The sequence below is a fragment of the Phoenix dactylifera genome, chromosome 17 (assembly GCF_009389715.1).
Source record: "Phoenix dactylifera cultivar Barhee BC4 chromosome 17, palm_55x_up_171113_PBpolish2nd_filt_p, whole genome shotgun sequence".
NCBI lineage: Eukaryota > Viridiplantae > Streptophyta > Magnoliopsida > Arecales > Arecaceae > Phoenix > Phoenix dactylifera.
The window spans coordinates 14,176,675-14,196,078 of record NC_052408.1 but is presented as its reverse complement, the minus strand read 5'-3'; the positions used below and the strand labels follow the sequence as shown (position 1 = coordinate 14,196,078).

The window sequence follows — 19,404 nt, the reverse complement described above, 5'->3', positions numbered from 1 at the left end:
AAAATGTGGGTATATCACCTGAAAATTCCTGTTGGACGGATTAGGCTGCACTGCTGGGAGCAAATTTGGATCCATAGAAAGAAACCAAGGAAGCAAAATGTGATGGCCTTTGGATTCAACTCATGCACCACATTAAACATTTTATATTCGTGGCTGCATAAGCTTGGGCCAATTGACTGAGCCATTCGGCATGCGCAAAACCTAAATGAGTTTGATTCTGCAGTCCAGGTTAAATATCCATCTCAGGTTGTGAGTATCTATCTACTCCGTATGGATGTTCGAAGTCTCTAAAGTTGTTTAATCGCTTGCAAATTGTGGTAACTCGATCTTCACTCATTTGATTGGTTTGATTGGAAATGCTATGATTTTGCCAAATAATGTCTTTTTTATGAACAACTCTTCTCACGCGTGCATCTCATGCTGGTGGTTGTAGTATTGTAGTTCACATTAGAATGTTTGGATGCTTTAGCTGCATTATACCACACTCCTTAAGATAAAATGGTGATTAGGTTAGACTAAAAGCTTTAGAAACTTAATGGAGCCATAATTTAAAACTCTGCAATTCCTTAGCAAAACACCACTCTAACTATTTTTTTTTTTGCTTTTAGGGCGGCAATCACCTAAGCATTAGCTCGGTCTGACGTGTAAGGTGTGGTATGGCACGACCCTTGGATTTGCATGGAGATATATCCCAAGTAACATCAAAAGCAATGTTTAGCACATATAGTGAAGTGGATACAAGAGTCCAAGCTGCATTAGACCATCAAATCAATGGTATCATCGGCAATCCTTCTCCCAAATGCAGGTTACTTATAAGTACTCTTTGTTTCACTAATTCTAATAATTCGAGGGCCTATAAAATTCAAACTGATCATATCATGCCAAAGTTGATGTCATGCATTGACTCCTCAACTCTTGCGAATCTAATCGTCTATTATATTAACCATCAACAAAGGTTAAATTTTACTAAACTTATTTCTTTAGCTAAACAAAATCCTCTCTCTTTCATCCTATAAATTTGTAATCAATTATATGCAAAAAGTCACAAATTAAAAGAAAGAAAATCTCATCTATTACTCTTCAAATATCTGATTGCACAAATAAAAAATAACCACTAGCTCATCATCTTCCAGCTGATGAAATATCTCATTTCACCCCTCGCATTCGTTAACAAAATCATCAAATCCTCTTTCCTCTTCACCCCCTCACATGCATCTTCCTTTGGTGCTGAGTTCCGATCGGCATGGAACAGGCACCACTTTATTTGACGCCGGCGAAACGAGACGCTCCGGCTTTGGTTACGATGTCCCGACTCGGACTCGATCAACCTTCACCGACTTAGAGGAGGATGTTTTAGTCAATTACTTGCCACGCGGAGGGCATTTTAGTAAAACAAAAAACAAATGATTCCACGATAAAGGGTGGTTCTATATACACCCCCCCACCTATTGCTAAGGACACCCCCCCCCAAAAACCAAAAAAAAAATACCCAAACTAACCTTTAGTGTAATTACCATATTGCCCTTGAAATTTTCTCAGTACACCCCCTTCCTCCTCCTCCGTTTCGTTTTGAAAAGAAAAAAAAAAAAACACCCCTCAAACCCCCCTTAAACCCCTCGATCCATTTACATCGTTTAGGCGATCTTTGAAGGAGATTTAAGCCCCATTCGAAGCATGGACAAGCAACTAGTGATTTGGGACGAAGAATCGGCCGCAAAGGTACGTGTTCCACCTTGTTTCAAAATTTTTTTTTTTTCACGGTTCGTGCTCCGTTCGGCACTGGATCGCCGAACAAAAGGCTTCTGTTCGGCTGAACAGTGCCGGACAGAAGCCTTCTGTTCGGCAACCCTCAACCGAACTCTTCTGTTCGGCTGCACAGTGCCGAACAGAAGGCTTCTGTCCGGCACTGTGCAGCCGAACAGAAGGGTTCTGTCCGGCTCGGTGCAGCCGAATAGAATGCCGGCGACGAGAGGGAGAAGGGGGAACGGGGGGGTTTTGGGCGTTGGCGAGGTGCTTTGGGCGGAACAGTTCAAAGGGAGACGGAGGGGGTTTGGCCACCGGCGAGGTGCTTGAGGCGAGGTTTTTTGGGCGGAAGGGAGAAGCCGGCGGGTGTTTTGGGGGGGAAGAGCGGGGTGGGGGGGGGGGGTTTGGGGGGTGTAGAGAGCAATTTAGGTGAGGGGGTGGGGAGGGTGGGGGGTAATTTAGGAATTTTTAATTTTTTAGGGGTGTCCTTAGCAAATGGGGGGTGTAGAGAGTATTTAATTTTTTTTTAATTTTTGGGGGGTGTCCTGAGCAATAGGGGGGGTGTATATAGAACCACCCCACGATAAAATGGGCGCTCTCGGCCCCCTTTCTTCGTCTCGCCCCCTCCCCACTGCGACCATGACTGCAGCTGAAACGGCCGTGGAGATCCCCTACCCCAACGGCGGCCCGAAGGCTGAGCCCCTCCGCAACGGAGGATCCGCCGCCGCGGCCGAGAAGAAGAAAGCCCGCGAGAGCGAGCGGCGCCGGCGACGGAGGAAGCAGAAGAAGAACAGCAAGGCTTCGTCCCTCTCCGCCGACGCCGGCGGCGACGAGAGTGAAGGCGGTGGAGGATCCCAGGAAGATGCCAAGGAGAACACCGATCCTTATTCCGAGGTATCTCTCTACGCCTTCCCTCGTGGCTTAGCCAATCCAGACGGTTAGGGTTTCTCTCTTTTAGTCCATCTGTTAGTTCCGCTTATCTTAATTGTAGTAATTCTCCATCCATTCGTTGTTCTGTTGTGGCGTTCGCTCAAGTATTAGGATTTCTTGTTTAATTTCTAGTGGTTTCTTTCAGAATTTTAGATCTGGCTTGTTGATCTCGGTCCAACTGTTATTGACCGTGTTTAATTGCTGCGGAGGATTATTTTTATAGTTCCTCATGTTACTTTATGAGATATTTATTTTTCATGCGCAAATATCTATTGTGCATATTAGGTTGAGGTATCAGTTGAGGTAGAGTATGTTCCTGAGAAAGCTGATATAGAAGATAATTTTCTGGAAGACTTCAGGAACGTCTTTGAGAAGTTCAGATTCAAAGATTCTGCTGCTAGTGCGGAGGTATGGGAGGGGATGTGATTAGACTGAAAAACTTTGTTTTAGTTTGAGGAAGAAGTTGTTTTAACTCTTTCTCTTTGTTTTCTTGCAGGATGATGCCAAAAAGGATGAGTCTGATGCAAATGCGGCATCCAAAAAGAAAGGAGATTCTGACTCGGAGGAGGAAGAGCAGGATGCTCAGCAAAAGGAGAAAGGATTATCTAATAAAAAGAAAAAGGTCAGTTTTGCTTGCGTTTTTACATTGTTTCTTTCTCAGTTTCGTAAATCTTAACTTGTTGCACCCTTTGCAGTTGCAAAGGAGGATGAAAATTGCTGACCTAAAACAGATATGCTCAAGGCCAGATGTTGTTGAGGTACGTTTGTAGATTGCTCTCCTTCTCTCTCCCATATGTATTATGCTCCCATATGTATTATGACAATTGCATGTCAAATTTGCTTATTAAGGATGTAGATTAGGCATCTGTTTTAGTTCCTAAAGTTATATTTCTAACGTGAAGATTTTTTTTGCTTATTAAAATTGAGACAATAAGCGATATGATTATGTAATGTCTGCTGGACCTTGATTTCTGCATATACATAAGAAGAAAAAACTGCTGCACAAAGACATGAATTAACAAAACCTGTGCTAGCATAATTGTTTAGCTGGTGTAGATTTTGCTGTCTTTTCTTGTTTGAGAATTTGTGTTATTTATATATTATTTTTCAGACTAATTGGTGCAACTTTTAAAATAGAGCAGTTGGCTTTCAAGATAATATTTTAAATTCCTCACTTCCAGCTATCATACAACTTATGCTCGTTACTAGGCAGTTTATTTGGTTCGAAAGTTACTGCAAACATTTCCTTTTCAAAGCTCCTTTATCACTCGGGATTACTCAGTAACCGTGCATCCTGGTATGCTATAATTGTTGTTACTTGTTAGTGTGCTTGAAGGAACAGTAGTCTACTTATGCAGCTGAAATGGTACTTTATATTAACTTATGCTGGTGTGTGATTAATTGAGTTGTCAGGGAGGAATTCCATCAATATTACTTGGAAGGCAGGAGGTCGTAGATGACCATGGATTTTATCAAGCTTACTTGAGATGCTTTGTTGATCATTATGTGTATCCTAGTTTACTAGGTGATTCGGCTGGCTGAGTGGCTAGGATTAGTTAAGAAGGGTATTTTTGCATCTTAATTGTTTTCCATGGACTCCCTGTAGACATGCTTTAATCCACCTCGATAAAAAATAGTACTTTTTAGTAAGCATTCTCCCTAATTAGGAATGAGGAAGATGAAGGTCATAAAGCCAACCCAAATGGTTATAATTATAGCACTTCAGATAAAGCATTCTAGATGTCTGTCTTTGTCATTTGCATTTACTAGGTCCCTTTTGTAAGGATCTTTTTCACAATTTGAAAATGACTCTTTGTTATATATTGGTCATTAACAGCAGATGTACCTTATCCATTGTCTTCAATCAACAATCTTGCGATAGAGTAACATAGTGTTAATTTGTACTGTACCATCCATGTTATCATCTCACAGAACCTAATAGTTTGAGTCCTGAGTTCAGTAATTTGTATGCTCAAGTCAAAGTTCAGTTTCCTTGGTGGTGGCATTAGATTGTCTCTACTGGATATTTGTGTGATTTTACTTTGGATTAATCTTTTGTTATTTGTTTTTTTTTTTTTGAAGGTATGGGATGCAACAGCAGCGGATCCAAAGCTGCTAGTTTATCTGAAAGCATATCGGAATACCGTACCTGTTCCAAGGCACTGGTGTCAGAAGCGGAAATTCTTACAGGTGAGTCTTAGCCTCTGACATGAATGTTATGGATATCCTAATGTACATTATTATATGAGGGGTGTATATTACTTTTAGAGTGGTCTCATAAGGGGGTGAGGGAAGATAAAGTCGATAAGGTTTCGCCCCTCTTATACATATATGTAATTCTTGCAGGGAACCAGCTGTAACAAACAAGGAGCCAGGACATGGTGGTGTTTGCCCAAGGGACCTTTGAGGGGTCTCTCTTTTAATATATTGATAGGGTGGTGGGGTGTAGTTAGATGCATATGATGCCACTTCTGCAAAATTAAATAAGGTCTAGACTAGATTCTGCATCTGTCTAAATTGAGAGAATACTAAATTTTTGACATCCTGATATCAGTTAAAATTATGCACCTGGATTGTTAAAGTCAGTCATTATGCATCACTCAAACTGAAACATTTTTTTGATATTGCAGATGTTTGAGATCTTACACCGCATTCAAATTTTTCATTTGATATTGGCATCATTAGAATAAACTACGGTATTAACTGTAATGTATTGTTTGTTTGTCTAGTTTTAATGTGCTATTCTGATTGTTTGCAGGGAAAACGAGGTATCGAGAAGCAGCCTTTTCAACTTCCTGACTTCATTGCTGCAACGGGAATAGAAAAAATAAGACAGGTGATAAAAAAATCATTTCACTAAAGTATCAGGTTTTTAGTTGCATGGGCCGAAATCAAAATCTAGTGTTTAACCTTCCAAGGTGTTCCAAATTTTTTTGAGGGTTAAACTATCACTATACTCATGGTTTGTCGTACCGGCCTGAATCGGATGGTACGGAGCATATCAGACCGGCCTAAACTGGGTGGTATGGAGTATACCGTACCGTATCAGTTCGGTACCAGTGCACAATATGGGAGGTATACCAATGCTCGGACGCTGAAAAGATTCTGTACTGTACACCGATACAGTGCTAGTGTAGCACCCGTACGAAGTCCGGTACCTAGACGGCGAACTTTGACTATACGTTTATGGCCTTTTCGAATATTGTTAAAAATTACCATAGATTTGACCCCTTTTTTTCTTTATGTTGATGCTGATTTCTTTTTCATGCTTATTTTTCAGGCATACATTGAAAAAGAGGACAGCAAGAAGCTGAAACAGAAGCAGCGCGAGCGCATGCAACCAAAGATGGGAAAGATGGATATAGATTATCAGGTTTCTTTATCTTTCTAGTTTACTTATCCAATGAGTGTTAAACTCCTCTGTGATGTCATGATGCATGATAAATATCATTATCGGACATTTTCCCCCTATGATTCTCTCTCTCTCTCTCTCTCTCTCTCTATCTATCTATCTATATATATATATATAGATAGATATAATTTGTTGAGTTCCTGTTATGCCACCTCGAAGAAATTTGAAATGAGATGCATCTAACAGTTTGGCTCCAGAACAGCTTTTATTCGATAACTTAATTGATCTGGAAAATTGGTTCATGCCTAATTGTTTTTTCTTGCTGCAGGTTCTGCATGATGCCTTTTTCAAATATCAGACGAAACCAAAGTTGACTACACATGGTGATCTATACCATGAAGGCAAAGAATTTGAGGTATTTATTATAAACTTCGTATCATTAAATTGTTAGAAGACGAGGCATCAAGCAATGGGGTTCTTGTTTAATTTCTTGCCTTTACCCATAATGTTTACTTACATATACTTTCTGCTAATTCTTTCTACAAATTCTCGATGAACTTTAATTTCTGAAGTGATTATTTTGAAGTGTTCATTTGTGTAGCTTTATTTTATTAAAAATATATCACTTGTTATAGCAAATGCAAATAATAGCTTCTTTTCCCATAAACTAAAATAATTGCTTGCCTTTCTACATGAGGTAATTGTTAGTTTTTTTCCTTCTTTTTTTGTTTGCTATGTGGGTATTATTGGTAAATATATTTTAAACAAGGTTATGCCAAGGATAACTGGAATTTTTTTAACATTCCTAAAATTTGCCTTAGAAAATACATAATGCTTTCAGCCATTTTTTGCATGCTTTGTGATAACCTAACTGTTTTTGTGATCCATATCATATTTATTTCCTCCCATTACATAAACTGAAATCAAAAGTCTGGTCGCTCTGTAAGAAAAGTTTCTGGTTAGTGGGTGATAAGACGTACTAATTTACATTTGTATAACTATCATAAACAGGCAGTAGTAGAGCCCATTTGCAAAACCAATACTTATGTAGGATTGGAGAAAAAGAAAAGTTCCTGAGAAATGCTACTATGCTCTCTTCCCTGCTCTCCTTTTGTTCTCTAGTAATTAACAAAACCACTTAACAATTCTGGTAGGAAATATGCAATAAACCAGTTCCTAATCATCTAAATCCGTACAGCCATTGTTAAATCTCGCCCCATCATATCTTCCACTCTTCATCACATTAAATCTCACCCTATCATATCTTCCACTCTCCGTCACATTTATCTCGTACTATCATGCTAGTGTCTTTATAATGGAGGCCTTGTTTACTCCAAAATGTTCTGGATAGGAGGGAAAATGCATCAATCTAGGATTCGGATGCTTTTTCAGACTATATTTTCTCTTTCTTGTACGAGAACTTTTGATTCCTGCCATTGCTTGATCAATTTAGTGTGATACTATATGTCTATATTAAAATATGAGGATCAGATCAATATGATTCACTCCAAAACACCTTCAGATACTAATGGATTATCCTGTGATATGTGATTCAACTCATAACTTCATATAGTAGGCCCTTGAATGGTTACAGGGCATACCTTCCATGGCAGTAGTGAAGGATATGAAACATAGATGAGAGAAATTATGATTTTAAAGAGGAAGATGTGCGAGATTCTGAAAATTCTCAACCTTTGGATAGTTTACTCTTCACCAGCATGTTTGCCAAAATTTATGACTAATCTTGTTCCTTTTGTACATGTCAAGCCTGAAGAATGAATTTCCTAGCGTCATTTTTATTCTCATTGTGCTGGAATTGATGTATAAATGTAGTCTTGAGAGGAAAAAGAATTTGGTGTACCCGAGCCTAGTATATCATAAATAACTTTTTATATTGATGGTAAGTAATATTCTCTAAGAGTTCAACCAAATGTAGTGCAGATGCCAGATCTCAAGCCCAACCATGTCAAAATCTTGGCTTGGTAAAATCTAAGAGTTGATTTAGATGCTAAAACTTTTCCCCCCATTTCATCTAAAGTCAAAATCAGTAGAAGGAAACTTAACATTTTTTTTTATTTTTCTTCCTTTTTTTATAACGACATTTGACTAGCTTGCCATGAATACATGGTAACTCAAGATAATTCAGATGGCTTCATCTTTATGTTATAAAACTAGCTGTTCTTCAAATACCTGTAAGGGATCGTAAGTTTTATCAAATCCAATTTAATATTTACAGCAATGCTCTGTTTTTCTCCTGCCCATCCAATTGAGCTGCTGGCGTCATTTATCTAGCCTGTAAGCACCATCATGTAAAATTCACTCATCATATGAAATGTGTGTCAGACATGGTGAATGATATTCTTTTCCAATTTGTTTTCCTTAACTCCCATTTTCTGTTTTTCCTGTGCAAATCTAGTTGATATACTGAGTTCATGCTTCTTGCCTTAGAAACATCACCAGAACATATGCATACTTGTTATAAGGTTTTTAAATGTTTTTCTTACTAATTGAGTGATGGACACAGAATCATTCTTTATGTTTAGTTCTTTACATGTTGTTCTGGATCCCCATACTTTTTTTTTGTATTATGTGCAATTTAACTGTACGTAGACCAGTATCTACAATTTTATTTTATTTTATTTTAGCATTACTCCTAGTGATCCATTGATCATCATTTTTTATTATGAAGCTAGGCCTTTATTGGCCTTCCCAGATTGATAATTATGTGGGTTTATGTTTGCTTGAATGTAGATTGAGAAGTTTTTTAAGTTTTTTAGTGTTTGCGCATGTATTCTAGTATTTCATGTAACTGTTGTACATTTGCCTTTAAACTTCACTAAGTTACCTCTTTTTTTTAAAATTTTAAAGAAGCTGTTTTAGAAAAGTTGAAACTTGGATTGTCAGATGCATGTATGACTGCATAATGTTGTTTGACCTTTTCATGTATTTCACTCAAATTTTCCCTCTCACTCTTGTTTGTTGTGCCATGTTAGACCGTGAAGACTATCAAATCTATTTTTCCTCAATAAAATGTCATTCCACTCTCATTCACGTTCCAACTTTATGCATCTTCGTTTAAGATCCCTGTGTGCCGTCTGGTTATTTTTCACCAAATCTGACCACTGCCAGATGGGGTCTATCACTGATAGCCTATATTTTGATTGACGAAGCATGCACATGGATGCGATATATGGATACGGCACGAGAGAAATAGCCAATATGGCAATATAACTAGAATACATCTGGCAATATTATTACATATGCACGCACATGCATTTTAATATACCTATATGTATATATGTATGTATATTTGCATGTATCTTATATATACATCCATGCTTGCATGTATACATACAAATATGCATATGCATAACAAAGAAGCATCCACAAAATATAGTAGGCTATTGAAATAACTTAGCCCATACTTTATACGATAGTGTTAAGTTTTATGAGCTTATTATTCCATTCTATATATTTTATATTAATCCCCCTCCCGCCCGGCTCCCCACCCCCTCCCTCCCCCACAAAAAAAAAGGAAAAAAAGAAAAAAAGTTTTGGAGGTATCCAGGAGCTGTCCAAAGTGTATCAGGGAAGTATCAGTAGCGCTTTTGGAATTTTATAAATAGGTTATTTAACACGAGTATTGGATACGCATTTTAGAAGTATCTGATGAGTATTGATATTCGCTGAAGGTCATTTCACCTTCCCTTTCTTAAGGTGTCGTGTGAGTTATATATCATGCCTTTCATGTGTTGAGTATGCTGCAAGGAGAATCTTGAATCTAGTCGATAAGCAAAATACTTAGGTGTTATGATTTCTTTGACAAGATCGACCAGAATGTTTGCATGGACTAGTAAGAAAGTGACCAGTTAGATCACTTTGAGCTTGTTTAGTACATCAACCATGTTATACGTGATGATTGAGCTCATTTATTCGAGTTTTTTGACCAAGTTGCAGAGGTGATCCTTGTCCATGCTGACTAATATGGTTGCTCAAAGGTGGTTGATGTTACTATTTTTATGTAGACAGGCCATTTGGAGTTTCAGAACTTCAGTTTATGGAGGTTGTTGTGGCCATTGCTATGCGAACTGCAAGATCCTATGAGATGCTTCAAAAGAACAATTTGAACCTCCACCATATCATACTAAACCGGGTAGTATGGACCGTACTGTACCGGTTTGGTATCGATACACAATACAGAAGGCGTACCTACACTTGGTACGCCGAACCGGCTTCCATACCGGGCGTACCGACATAGTGACATGGTGGCACTAGTATGGGGCCCGATATCGAGACGGTGTACCTCGCTTTGAACTTTTGTTAAACCTACATAGATGCCAAAATAGTCACATGTTTTTACCCTGTTTAGGCATGTCTTAAAAGAAACAAATTTGGTTTTGTTTGAGATATTTTGCATGGGACCACCTTCATCGTGTTTGAAAACAAATCCATAACTCTAGATTTTCGCACTATTAGTTTGTCGAGGTTAAGTTTTGCAAGAAATGCTTATGCATATGAGCATATTTGCAGCTATTATCAAATTTTTAATGTAATAAGGAATTATTCCAAAATGTCATAAAGTATCTTCTGTCATATGTAATGTTCTTTCTGTGAAATTCCTTTCTGTGTTGAAACCTTGGGCGCCTTTACTGTTCTTCACAGGATGGATTTGTTGTTTCAAATATTCTGTAACTATTTCCTTCCTGATTGGAAACTTTTAATGATTTGATGGTTTTTTTTGCGAATTGACAGGTCAAGCTGAGGGAAATGAAACCGGGTATGTTGTCACAAGAACTCAAAGACGCTCTAGGTATGCCTGAAGGTGCCCCACCCCCATGGCTTATTAACATGCAGGTCAGTTGTCAAATCTCCTATTGGTTTGATTTGTTTTCCGTGGCTTGTACTTTTAAGTGAACTGATAGCATACTAATCTTGTCCAGAGATATGGCCCTCCGCCTTCTTATCCACATCTCAAAATACCTGGTTTGAATGCTCCTATCCCTCCTGGTGCCAGCTTTGGTTATCATCCTGGAGGTTGGGGTAAACCTCCTGTTGATGAAGTAGGTTCACAAAGTTGCTCTTGATTGACATTTTCCTTGTCATAATTACCACGCACCTTTGTTCATATTTTCCTTTCTGATACCACCTTTTGCTGATTGTTTGACAGACTGGACGTCCTTTGTACGGTGATGTTTTTGGGCTTCAACAACCGGAACAAATTAATTATGAGGTATCTTTGCATGGTTTGCATTGGTATTTTGAATTAGGTAGTCTGCGAAGTTTCAAAGAAGAATTAGCTCATAGTAGCTTCCACATTTTGTCGTACATATTCTGCTAGGGTTCTGTAGCCATGCTGTGAGATTGCAGAATATTCATCAGTGGTAGAGTTTGTAGAACTTGTTAACCATATGTGATGGACTTGTTTACTTGTTGAATTCGATTGTAGGAAGAGCCTGTTGATCGGACCAAACACTGGGGTGACTTGGAGGAGGAGGAAGAAGAGGAAGAAGAGGAAGAGGAAGAACTGATGGAAGAAGAGGAGTTGGAGGAAGGCATTCAATCTGTTGACAGCCTTTCAAGGTTCCTCCTGTTCTCTTATGTCATTTTGTTGACTGGATCAATTTTACATGTCATCTGATGTTTCTTTTGCATATAGCACTCCAACTGGTGTGGAGACGCCTGATGTCATTGATCTTCGGAAGCAACAGAGAAAGGAGCCTGAGAAACCACTATATCAGGTAATATTTTGCTTTAGCTTGGGTTTTTTTGGTCTTCAACTGAATCCTTGTTTTAGAGCTGATTGACTCGTCAATTTTCCCCCCTGTTGTCATGTGAAGGTCCTTGAGGAGAAAGAAGAAAGGATTGCTCCTGGGACTTTGCTTGGAACAACTCACACGTATGGTGTTTTGTTCTTTTGCCCCTATTAGAAGCATATGTTGGTTTTATTTGTATCATATCCAATATCGTAACTACCTGCGATGTACATGAGTTGCTGATCTTGTTTTTCTTTTCCTGAAACAGGTATGTCCTCGGTACACAAGATAAAACGGCTGCCAAAAGGGTGAGATGCCTGTGATATTTTATTGATTTTTTTTTCTTATATGAATTAGCATGATGAGCAAATATTTGCTTTTGCTTCAAATAGACAATTGATTAATTGAAGATATTTGTTTTTAAGAGCATTCTTTACTGTGTGGATTCTAAGCATGGCTTATGCGACGTCTGTTTCTCAGGTCGATCTTCTGCGGGGTCAAAAGTCAGACAAAGTGGATGTCACCATACAACCAGAGGAGCTGGAAGTTATGGATGATGTTTTGGCGGCCAAGTAAGAAACTGTGATGGATGCTTGTTAGATCGAGTGGACACTGATAATTTGTTATCTAATTGAATTTTAATTTTGTGTCACAGGTACGAAGAGGCACGGGAGGAGGAGAAACTGCGGAACCAGAAGGAAGATTTCAGTGACATGGTCGCAGAGGTTTGTTTCAGCTTTTTTTTTAAAAAAAAATATTGGTCTTCTGTTTGTCTGAGTATGCTGATGCAACATCAAATGAGTTTTTAACTCCCTGCAGGCGGAGAAGAAAAGGAAGCGCAAGATGCAGGAGAAGGAAGGGAAATCCAAGAAGAGAGAATTTAAATTCTAGGTCTGATCACTGTGGTCGTGATATTGTTCGTGCCTGTTACTTGTGTACAAGCATATATATATATATGCACATATTAAGTCAGTCAATTATAGCTCAGACATTTTCTGAATCTGAATCTGCGACTCCAGAAAATCCTTTTTTGATGTAAACATGACTCCCGTCTAAGGTAATTCTTCTTTTCTGCTTTCCAAACTCAGATGAATTCTCCCGGCGCGTAGCTGTCTTCGGGCATGATCCTTGTAACTCTCGTGATCAGACCGAGCAGCATTTGAAAACGTAAGAAGTGGCATTTGAAAAAAAAGCGAAACTCGTGGGATGATCGTTCATAAATTTTATCAAACTTCTTGCTTGATTTGTATGTTTCCTTAAGTGCAGTTCTTTTGGTCCGGGAAAATTGTGCATGCTTAAAGGGCCAGTGTGCACGTTGGCAAATCCATCACAATGTCATATTTTTGTTGAGCGTCCCCTTCCCTTTAACCTCGTGAAAGGGACTCACAGCCAGCAAGACAATAAGCCTCGGCATGTACTTCAGAAATTAACTATTGACTCCGAGCAGGCCATGCGCGATGGAACAATTGATGTGATCCTGGACCATCAGTCTTGTAATATTTAAAAATAAAAGCAAAGAATCCTACCAAGACAATCATAGACTCAGACAATAGGCCCAGATTTCACAAGTGTATTCTTGAAATTACAGAAAGCCATCAGAACTTCCTAATTACAGACTCCACTTTTGGCAGGATTATGAGCCAAACATTATGATCTGCACATTGTACGAGCTAAGATGAGTTGTCACTCTTTCAATCTGGTACTCTTATCTTGCATCACTATCATAACAAACCCATGAGCTCCATGGATGATTGCCTTGTTCTGATAAGTCTGAGACACCGTGAGTGCACTTGCTACATGAGCGAAGTTGTTCCATGGTAAAGATCAAATCAATGTATGAAATGAAGGTCGCTGGTTAATTCATTCACGAAATGCTGGAGATCGATTTTTCAAAGCGTGTTCATGTTCGTATGACTAGAGAACAGCAGAAACAACCTCCGAAGCCTGCAGAGCCACAAGCAAGCCTTAAAGACACACAAAAAAATTTCAAATGGACGAATATTAGGACATATCTATAATAAAGGCCATCATTGCTTGATTAATTATAATTTATACAATATATTGTATATTCTTTTTTTCTTTAACAGAACCTACTTCCAAATTTTTTTTCCCTGTGCTGCTACATTGCCGTGCTGAAGCTGGCACTGTGCATGACGTGCTGTAAAGGTCAAACACTACCTATTTCTCAAAACAATTGTGATCCAAAGCTCCAGTAAAAGAGGTATATATTCAAAAATGAATATTTCTAAAATAAGACGGACATGATACATAAGGTGGAGCCTGGATTATTCAAGAATCTGGGAGTTGAATTATATAATCAACAGACTAAAATTCACTATCTTTATATGACCTTCTGTGATGAAAAATTTAAAAACCAGAGTACTTTTTATCAGCGGGTAACATTTGCTTAACATCACTGCGGTCCAATCTACCCTTTTTTAGATATTTGAGGAACAAAGTTGAGTGTCAATTTACTAATTCAACAAGTTCTGCTGATCATCTTGTTAGCCTAATGTCTCGTAGATCTACTTGCCGAAAGAAAGAATTAGGAGGCTAAAAAATCATTCAAAGGATACTACAGGAGGAAATTATTTTATTACATAGTAATTCAAGAGTTCTTTGCCTCCAACAAATAGCAAAAGAGGTAACAACAAACGTATGGGAATTTTTGTAACCTTTAGAAAGACCCTTTCCTACGAGTATTGTCAGCTCGTATGAAGTTATTAAAAAGGTGGTTCTCAGTTTTTTTCCCTTTTCTGAGCTACATCCTTTCTAGTGTATCAACATAGGTAAACATAGGTCTGTCATTAAGAAAGAAAAGATCTACCCTAATTCATTATTTGAACAATACAAATAAAGTAAATGGCCACTATTCACCGAAGGAGAGTCTCAAAGATGCATACCAAAACCACTGGCTCTCATGTTCAGCCATTGCAAGAGAGCTTTGAGTGGAAGGCTGTTGGGTAAGCAATGCATCTGTCTTCTTGGATTAGACACAGAATAAGATAGACAACCAGATGTCCACACGGCCAGTATACTTGCAAAGAGTACTTGTACTGATCTGGAAATTCAATAGCAGGAAAAAAAATCGTGTTAGTTGCTGTTTTTCAAGTCAAAGTATGAGTCCACAACAACCTGAAAGTTACCATAAAAAAGAGTCATTGACATGACAATAAGAATGAAACAAACAATTTCAGCCATCAAATTTTATATTAGCAACTAACATAGTCCATACAGCTGACTAATCTTAAATAATTAGTCATCACCTTTTTGCACATGCTATTAGAGACATCACCACCTTCATCTCTTCAACCATGGCTATCTTTCGCACATGACCGTGTACTCCACTGGCAACAGCTCCTTCGCCAAATGTTTCTTTCCTCAATTCTGTATCCTTACCTCTCTTTCATTGTTCCTTCTAGTTTTCTTCTTCAATCAATGTAATTTTACTCTTTCTTCCTCACTTTTACTCTTTTGATTTCATCCGGTTAATGAAATCCATGGGTGGGCCTTACCCTCCCTTGCCTTAAAAAGGATACATCCTATATGTATTACATTTTCATCGTTCAAGGAATCTGAAACACCAACAAACCTGCATAATCATCAGCAGATAGCCATTTGTATCAGTTAATCTCAAGAGCAAGATATGTCAGGGTTCATTAAAAAAATTGCAGCAATTAAACAATTTAGTAGTTATTACTGGCAAAATAATCAATTTGTTGAGTTTCAGTCATAGGCTATGAGATGGAATTAGTTCAAATAATCGAAAAATTTATCAACTCGCAAAAAGGATGCATGAAGCATTTGTAATAAATATTCCATTCTACTATATCACAATCTAGTGTCCCATTCTATACATGTTATCAGCAAAGTTAGACAAACAGGTTAAAATAATGAATTGCACTAGCATCCTACAAATTATACAACATTATTTAGAAACAGAACTCCTTATGCTGGTGTGCATGCAATTCTGAAAGCGTCATATATAAAACCACTTGACATGCAGAGCATGTGAAGATTATGCCCCTCTGAGGTCAAAAGGAATAGTTGGAACAAAAAACCTGCATGAAAGCCAGCAACAATGATTTCGATATTTTCTTTTATTGTCTATACTAATCATGATGTTAACCAGATAAAATTAAGCACCACTACTAGAAGGACATTGAATTAAAAGAATCATATGTATTGCAATGTCATAGAAACAGACTGCCACTGCCATGTCAGACATGTGACAAGTTTAAAACTCGGAAGTAAATAAGAAGTTTATGTCCATATTCATATTTAATATATTCCTCGCACAAGTAGTCAGAAAAGTTTTCTGGTGGATAGGAGTAGGAAAATAAGAAGACCTACATCACATACCTTTAAGTGAAACCTCCTAAAAAGTTGAGGAAGTTAAGAGGAAAGCAGGTGGCCAATGAACTATGTTGATTCATGCAAGAACAGATCTCTTTAAATTATTTTGTACAATACATGGCTTTCCAATGATTCTTATTAATCATATGCATTTGACAAATTACAAAATTGCCACCACAAACTAACTGATTAAAAGAAATGTTGAAAGCAAATGGAGGCATGATTAGTCTTAATAATAATAAATTCTCGTGTTACATTACTTTAATCAATACATGATTATCAAAATGTGCCCTGTAAATCAAACACATGCAAGAGCTTAATCACCGCTAATCTACAATAACCACTTAGAAGCCTACTTATCAGATTAAGCATCTTCCAAATAAAAATTATGGTGAACAGGGGTCTTTGAAACTAGTTTTGGGAATTTCTCTATTTCTGTGCAATTTGAAGTATTAGATGCTAGGTGAGAGTTGATTAGAAATTGGAGGTAAAAGCACATGTGAGAAAGACTTGCTCAAATCACAACGTATTCAAATGGCTATATTAGATGATAAAACCTAGTGAGTCTTGGAGAAGACTGCTGAGAGGATGAATGTGGATGAATAGATTGCTAAAGAAGCATTAGGCAACAAGTTGCTAAATGACCCTGCGAAGACCAATGGGTTGAGATCTTCCTTTATATTCTAGCATTTTAATGACATAACAATAGGATTGATGGGTCATAACATTGGTAGCTGGATCTTCTACCTTTTGTGCCACACATTACGATCTTGCTCCTATTTCCATCTCCCATTTACTAAGCCCCACACATAAAAATCCATTTCCACAATTTAAACTGCTTAATCAAAACTTATCTTAGTTAAGTAAAATATGATAATCATAGTTCTATTAGCTTCTTGAATATCCATGTAACGTATTCCAATATTATTTAATTTAGAGAAATGGTAAAATAGGTAGATTTCTTATTTTCTTCAGCATCTAATATTATTTTACACTTATGTTTCTTTAGTAATTACGTAGCCTAAAATTATAAGAGCCTCACGCGTCCGCTCTTGAACTACTCAAAATTCAAGAAACTAAGCCTAATACAGCCGTTATGGAGCAAATACACCAAGTTCCAGCATGATAATCTAGTAGGATTTAGACAACTCTTTTTTCTCTTTTTTTTCTTTTTTTATTGATAAGCAGATTTAGACAAATATATCATGAGATGGTGGCAGCAACAGTAAATTCGAAGTTAATGCTTAATAAATAATATGGTAGGTGGAAATGGAACAAGCCATTTGTTTTTCTCAAGAATCAACAAAAGAAATCATAAATGCTAATTGTTCAAGTCCTAGTTAAGTTACTAATAACTACACAACTAGTGGACCTATACGAAAAAATATAGTCAAATCATGATTCATGATACTGAGCCATATGCCCATATCGCCAGTACTGGGAATACTGTATCAATGAGGTAATGGTAAAGTACCAATGCTCGATATGGCACAGGGGTCAGACCGGCCTATATTAGGCGGAATCGATAGGTTTTGTGCAGTTTCATACTGTACCGAAAAGAATCTCCTGATTTTTAGCCAAAAAAAAAAAAAAAAAGAATCTCCTGACCTTATATTGTCCCAGAGGATATACCATACTGTACCAAGTATGCTAAACCGAATCTATAAAGTACCAATCCAGTACTTGGTATCTGAGATGAAATAGGCATACAAATATCCAATAAGACTACCACATGTTATAAAGAAATGCTACCAGGGAAATATACTTTTTGGAAGAAGTATTCTACTCACTTCAGAGCTGAAAAGTTAGAAAATAAGTTGAAGTACGATAAGTACAAAATACATGCCACGTAGAATCACCACAAATAAAGCAACGCCATTATTCTTATAATAAGTACAGCAAGCATCCATATTTATTTATCTCCATTGCTATGTGGAATATCCATTTAATATCAATTTAAATTTAATACATAACCCTCCCCATCCTCGAGATGCCATATACCTTTAACCCATGGAATAGGGTTTCATTTGGTTCATTCATTCTTCACGCAGTACCCTCTATATCACAAGCAGATGACAGCAGATGTTGACCAGACTCAGATATGAATTGAGAGTGAATACTAGAAATACTGGTAAGTAATAAATTTCTAAGAAAACCCATGCATGATGAATGACCACACAGACATTAAGACGAAAGAGGAGAGTTCGTTACCAGAGCAAGAAAACAAAACTAAGAGCTCAACCATGAAGAAACCAACTCAACGACACAAGCTTGGGGAAAAGATAATGTGAAAAATACTAAACTGTCAGGTGTGCAGCGATGTCATAAGCAAGTTCAATGGTGTTTCATGGGCCATTTTGTTAAACCTAGCAACAGGGAGGAAGGGGAAATATAAAGACCACAGTTGTTCATGAGTTAAACAACTGAAAAGAGTCATCCTATGGCACCTTTAATTCAGCAAACAAGCGTAAATGCACTGCCGATTTACGTGTTACCAAAATCCTGGATCTATATGTAAACCATTAAAATCATCAGTTCTTCTGCAGATTATTCATTCATTAGATTGAGAGCACTGGTCAAAAAATTGAACGACTGCATATCTGATTCGGAAATTTCAAGAAAAGGAGAAAAACTAGACTAACAGCATCCAAATCAAGATCCCAATATCAGATCAGCTCAGATACCAAAAGTTCAATCCAAAATCAGTAATGGAATCGAAGAAACTTTGGAACCAGAAATAAAAAATGGGGCCTTACTTACGTGGACTCGTCATCGGGATGCGCCGCCACCAAGAACTCATTTCTCTTCTTGCTGGATCACGAAACAAAAACCAAAAGAATGTGAAAAGCATTCAAGACGATACCAGGATTATAAAAAATATCAATAGAATCGAGAAAGAAGCCGGCCGACCGATCGAGATGCAACTCCCCGGAAGAAAAGACTGCTGGTTTCGACGCCGCGCAAGAAGAAGAGGATAAAAAGTCACCACAGAGAGACCGCCCAGAGAGAAATCATGGCGATCAAGATCCAACTCCAAACCTCCAAGAAGGACGCTGAGAAGACGAAGAAGGATTCGTGCATCAAGAACTCGAAAAGGATTGATGGGTTTCGAACAGAAAAGGTGGAAGAGACCTACCTTCGATTCTATGCGGGAGAAGGATCTACCGTCCGATGGTCCACTCAGGAAATAATCGACGGCAGGAATTAAATCCGCGTAGGAATTTTATGGGTTTCTAGACCCGTCGGGCCAGTTCCGATCCCCACCGGGTT

At 37.9% G+C, this 19,404-nt stretch overlaps 1 protein-coding gene and 1 long non-coding RNA gene across 4 annotated transcripts; one reads left to right on the top strand and one right to left on the bottom strand.

The window, feature by feature from the left end:
- Window positions 1-2,337: 2,337 nt before the first annotated feature.
- LOC103716293 (splicing factor 3B subunit 2-like) lies at window positions 2,338-12,865 on the top strand. The gene is made up of 18 exons (XM_039115136.1): window positions 2,338-2,637; window positions 2,959-3,081; window positions 3,170-3,295; window positions 3,369-3,431; window positions 4,756-4,863; window positions 5,432-5,509; window positions 5,954-6,046; window positions 6,354-6,440; window positions 10,778-10,879; window positions 10,966-11,085; window positions 11,193-11,255; window positions 11,472-11,605; window positions 11,682-11,763; window positions 11,863-11,921; window positions 12,047-12,086; window positions 12,259-12,350; window positions 12,434-12,503; window positions 12,598-12,865. Exons 1-18 carry the CDS (start codon window positions 2,383-2,385, stop codon window positions 12,667-12,669), a joined length of 1,767 nt encoding a protein of 588 aa, XP_038971064.1. The 5' UTR covers window positions 2,338-2,382; the 3' UTR covers window positions 12,670-12,865.
- A 328-nt stretch (window positions 12,866-13,193) lies between these two features.
- LOC103716301 lies at window positions 13,194-19,291 on the bottom strand. 3 transcript variants are annotated; one of them, XR_605500.4, is made up of 6 exons: window positions 19,271-19,291; window positions 19,045-19,187; window positions 18,895-18,945; window positions 15,045-15,370; window positions 14,682-14,839; window positions 13,194-13,722 (listed from the first exon to the last, which is right to left on the bottom strand). It is a non-coding gene; the product is annotated as an uncharacterized LOC103716301 (long non-coding RNA). The 3 variants fall into 3 exon arrangements; XR_605501.4 differs by having other exon boundaries at window positions 18,891-19,187; window positions 19,271-19,285; XR_605499.4 differs by having other exon boundaries at window positions 18,895-19,187; window positions 19,271-19,285.
- Between the last annotated feature and the right edge of the window lie 113 nt (window positions 19,292-19,404).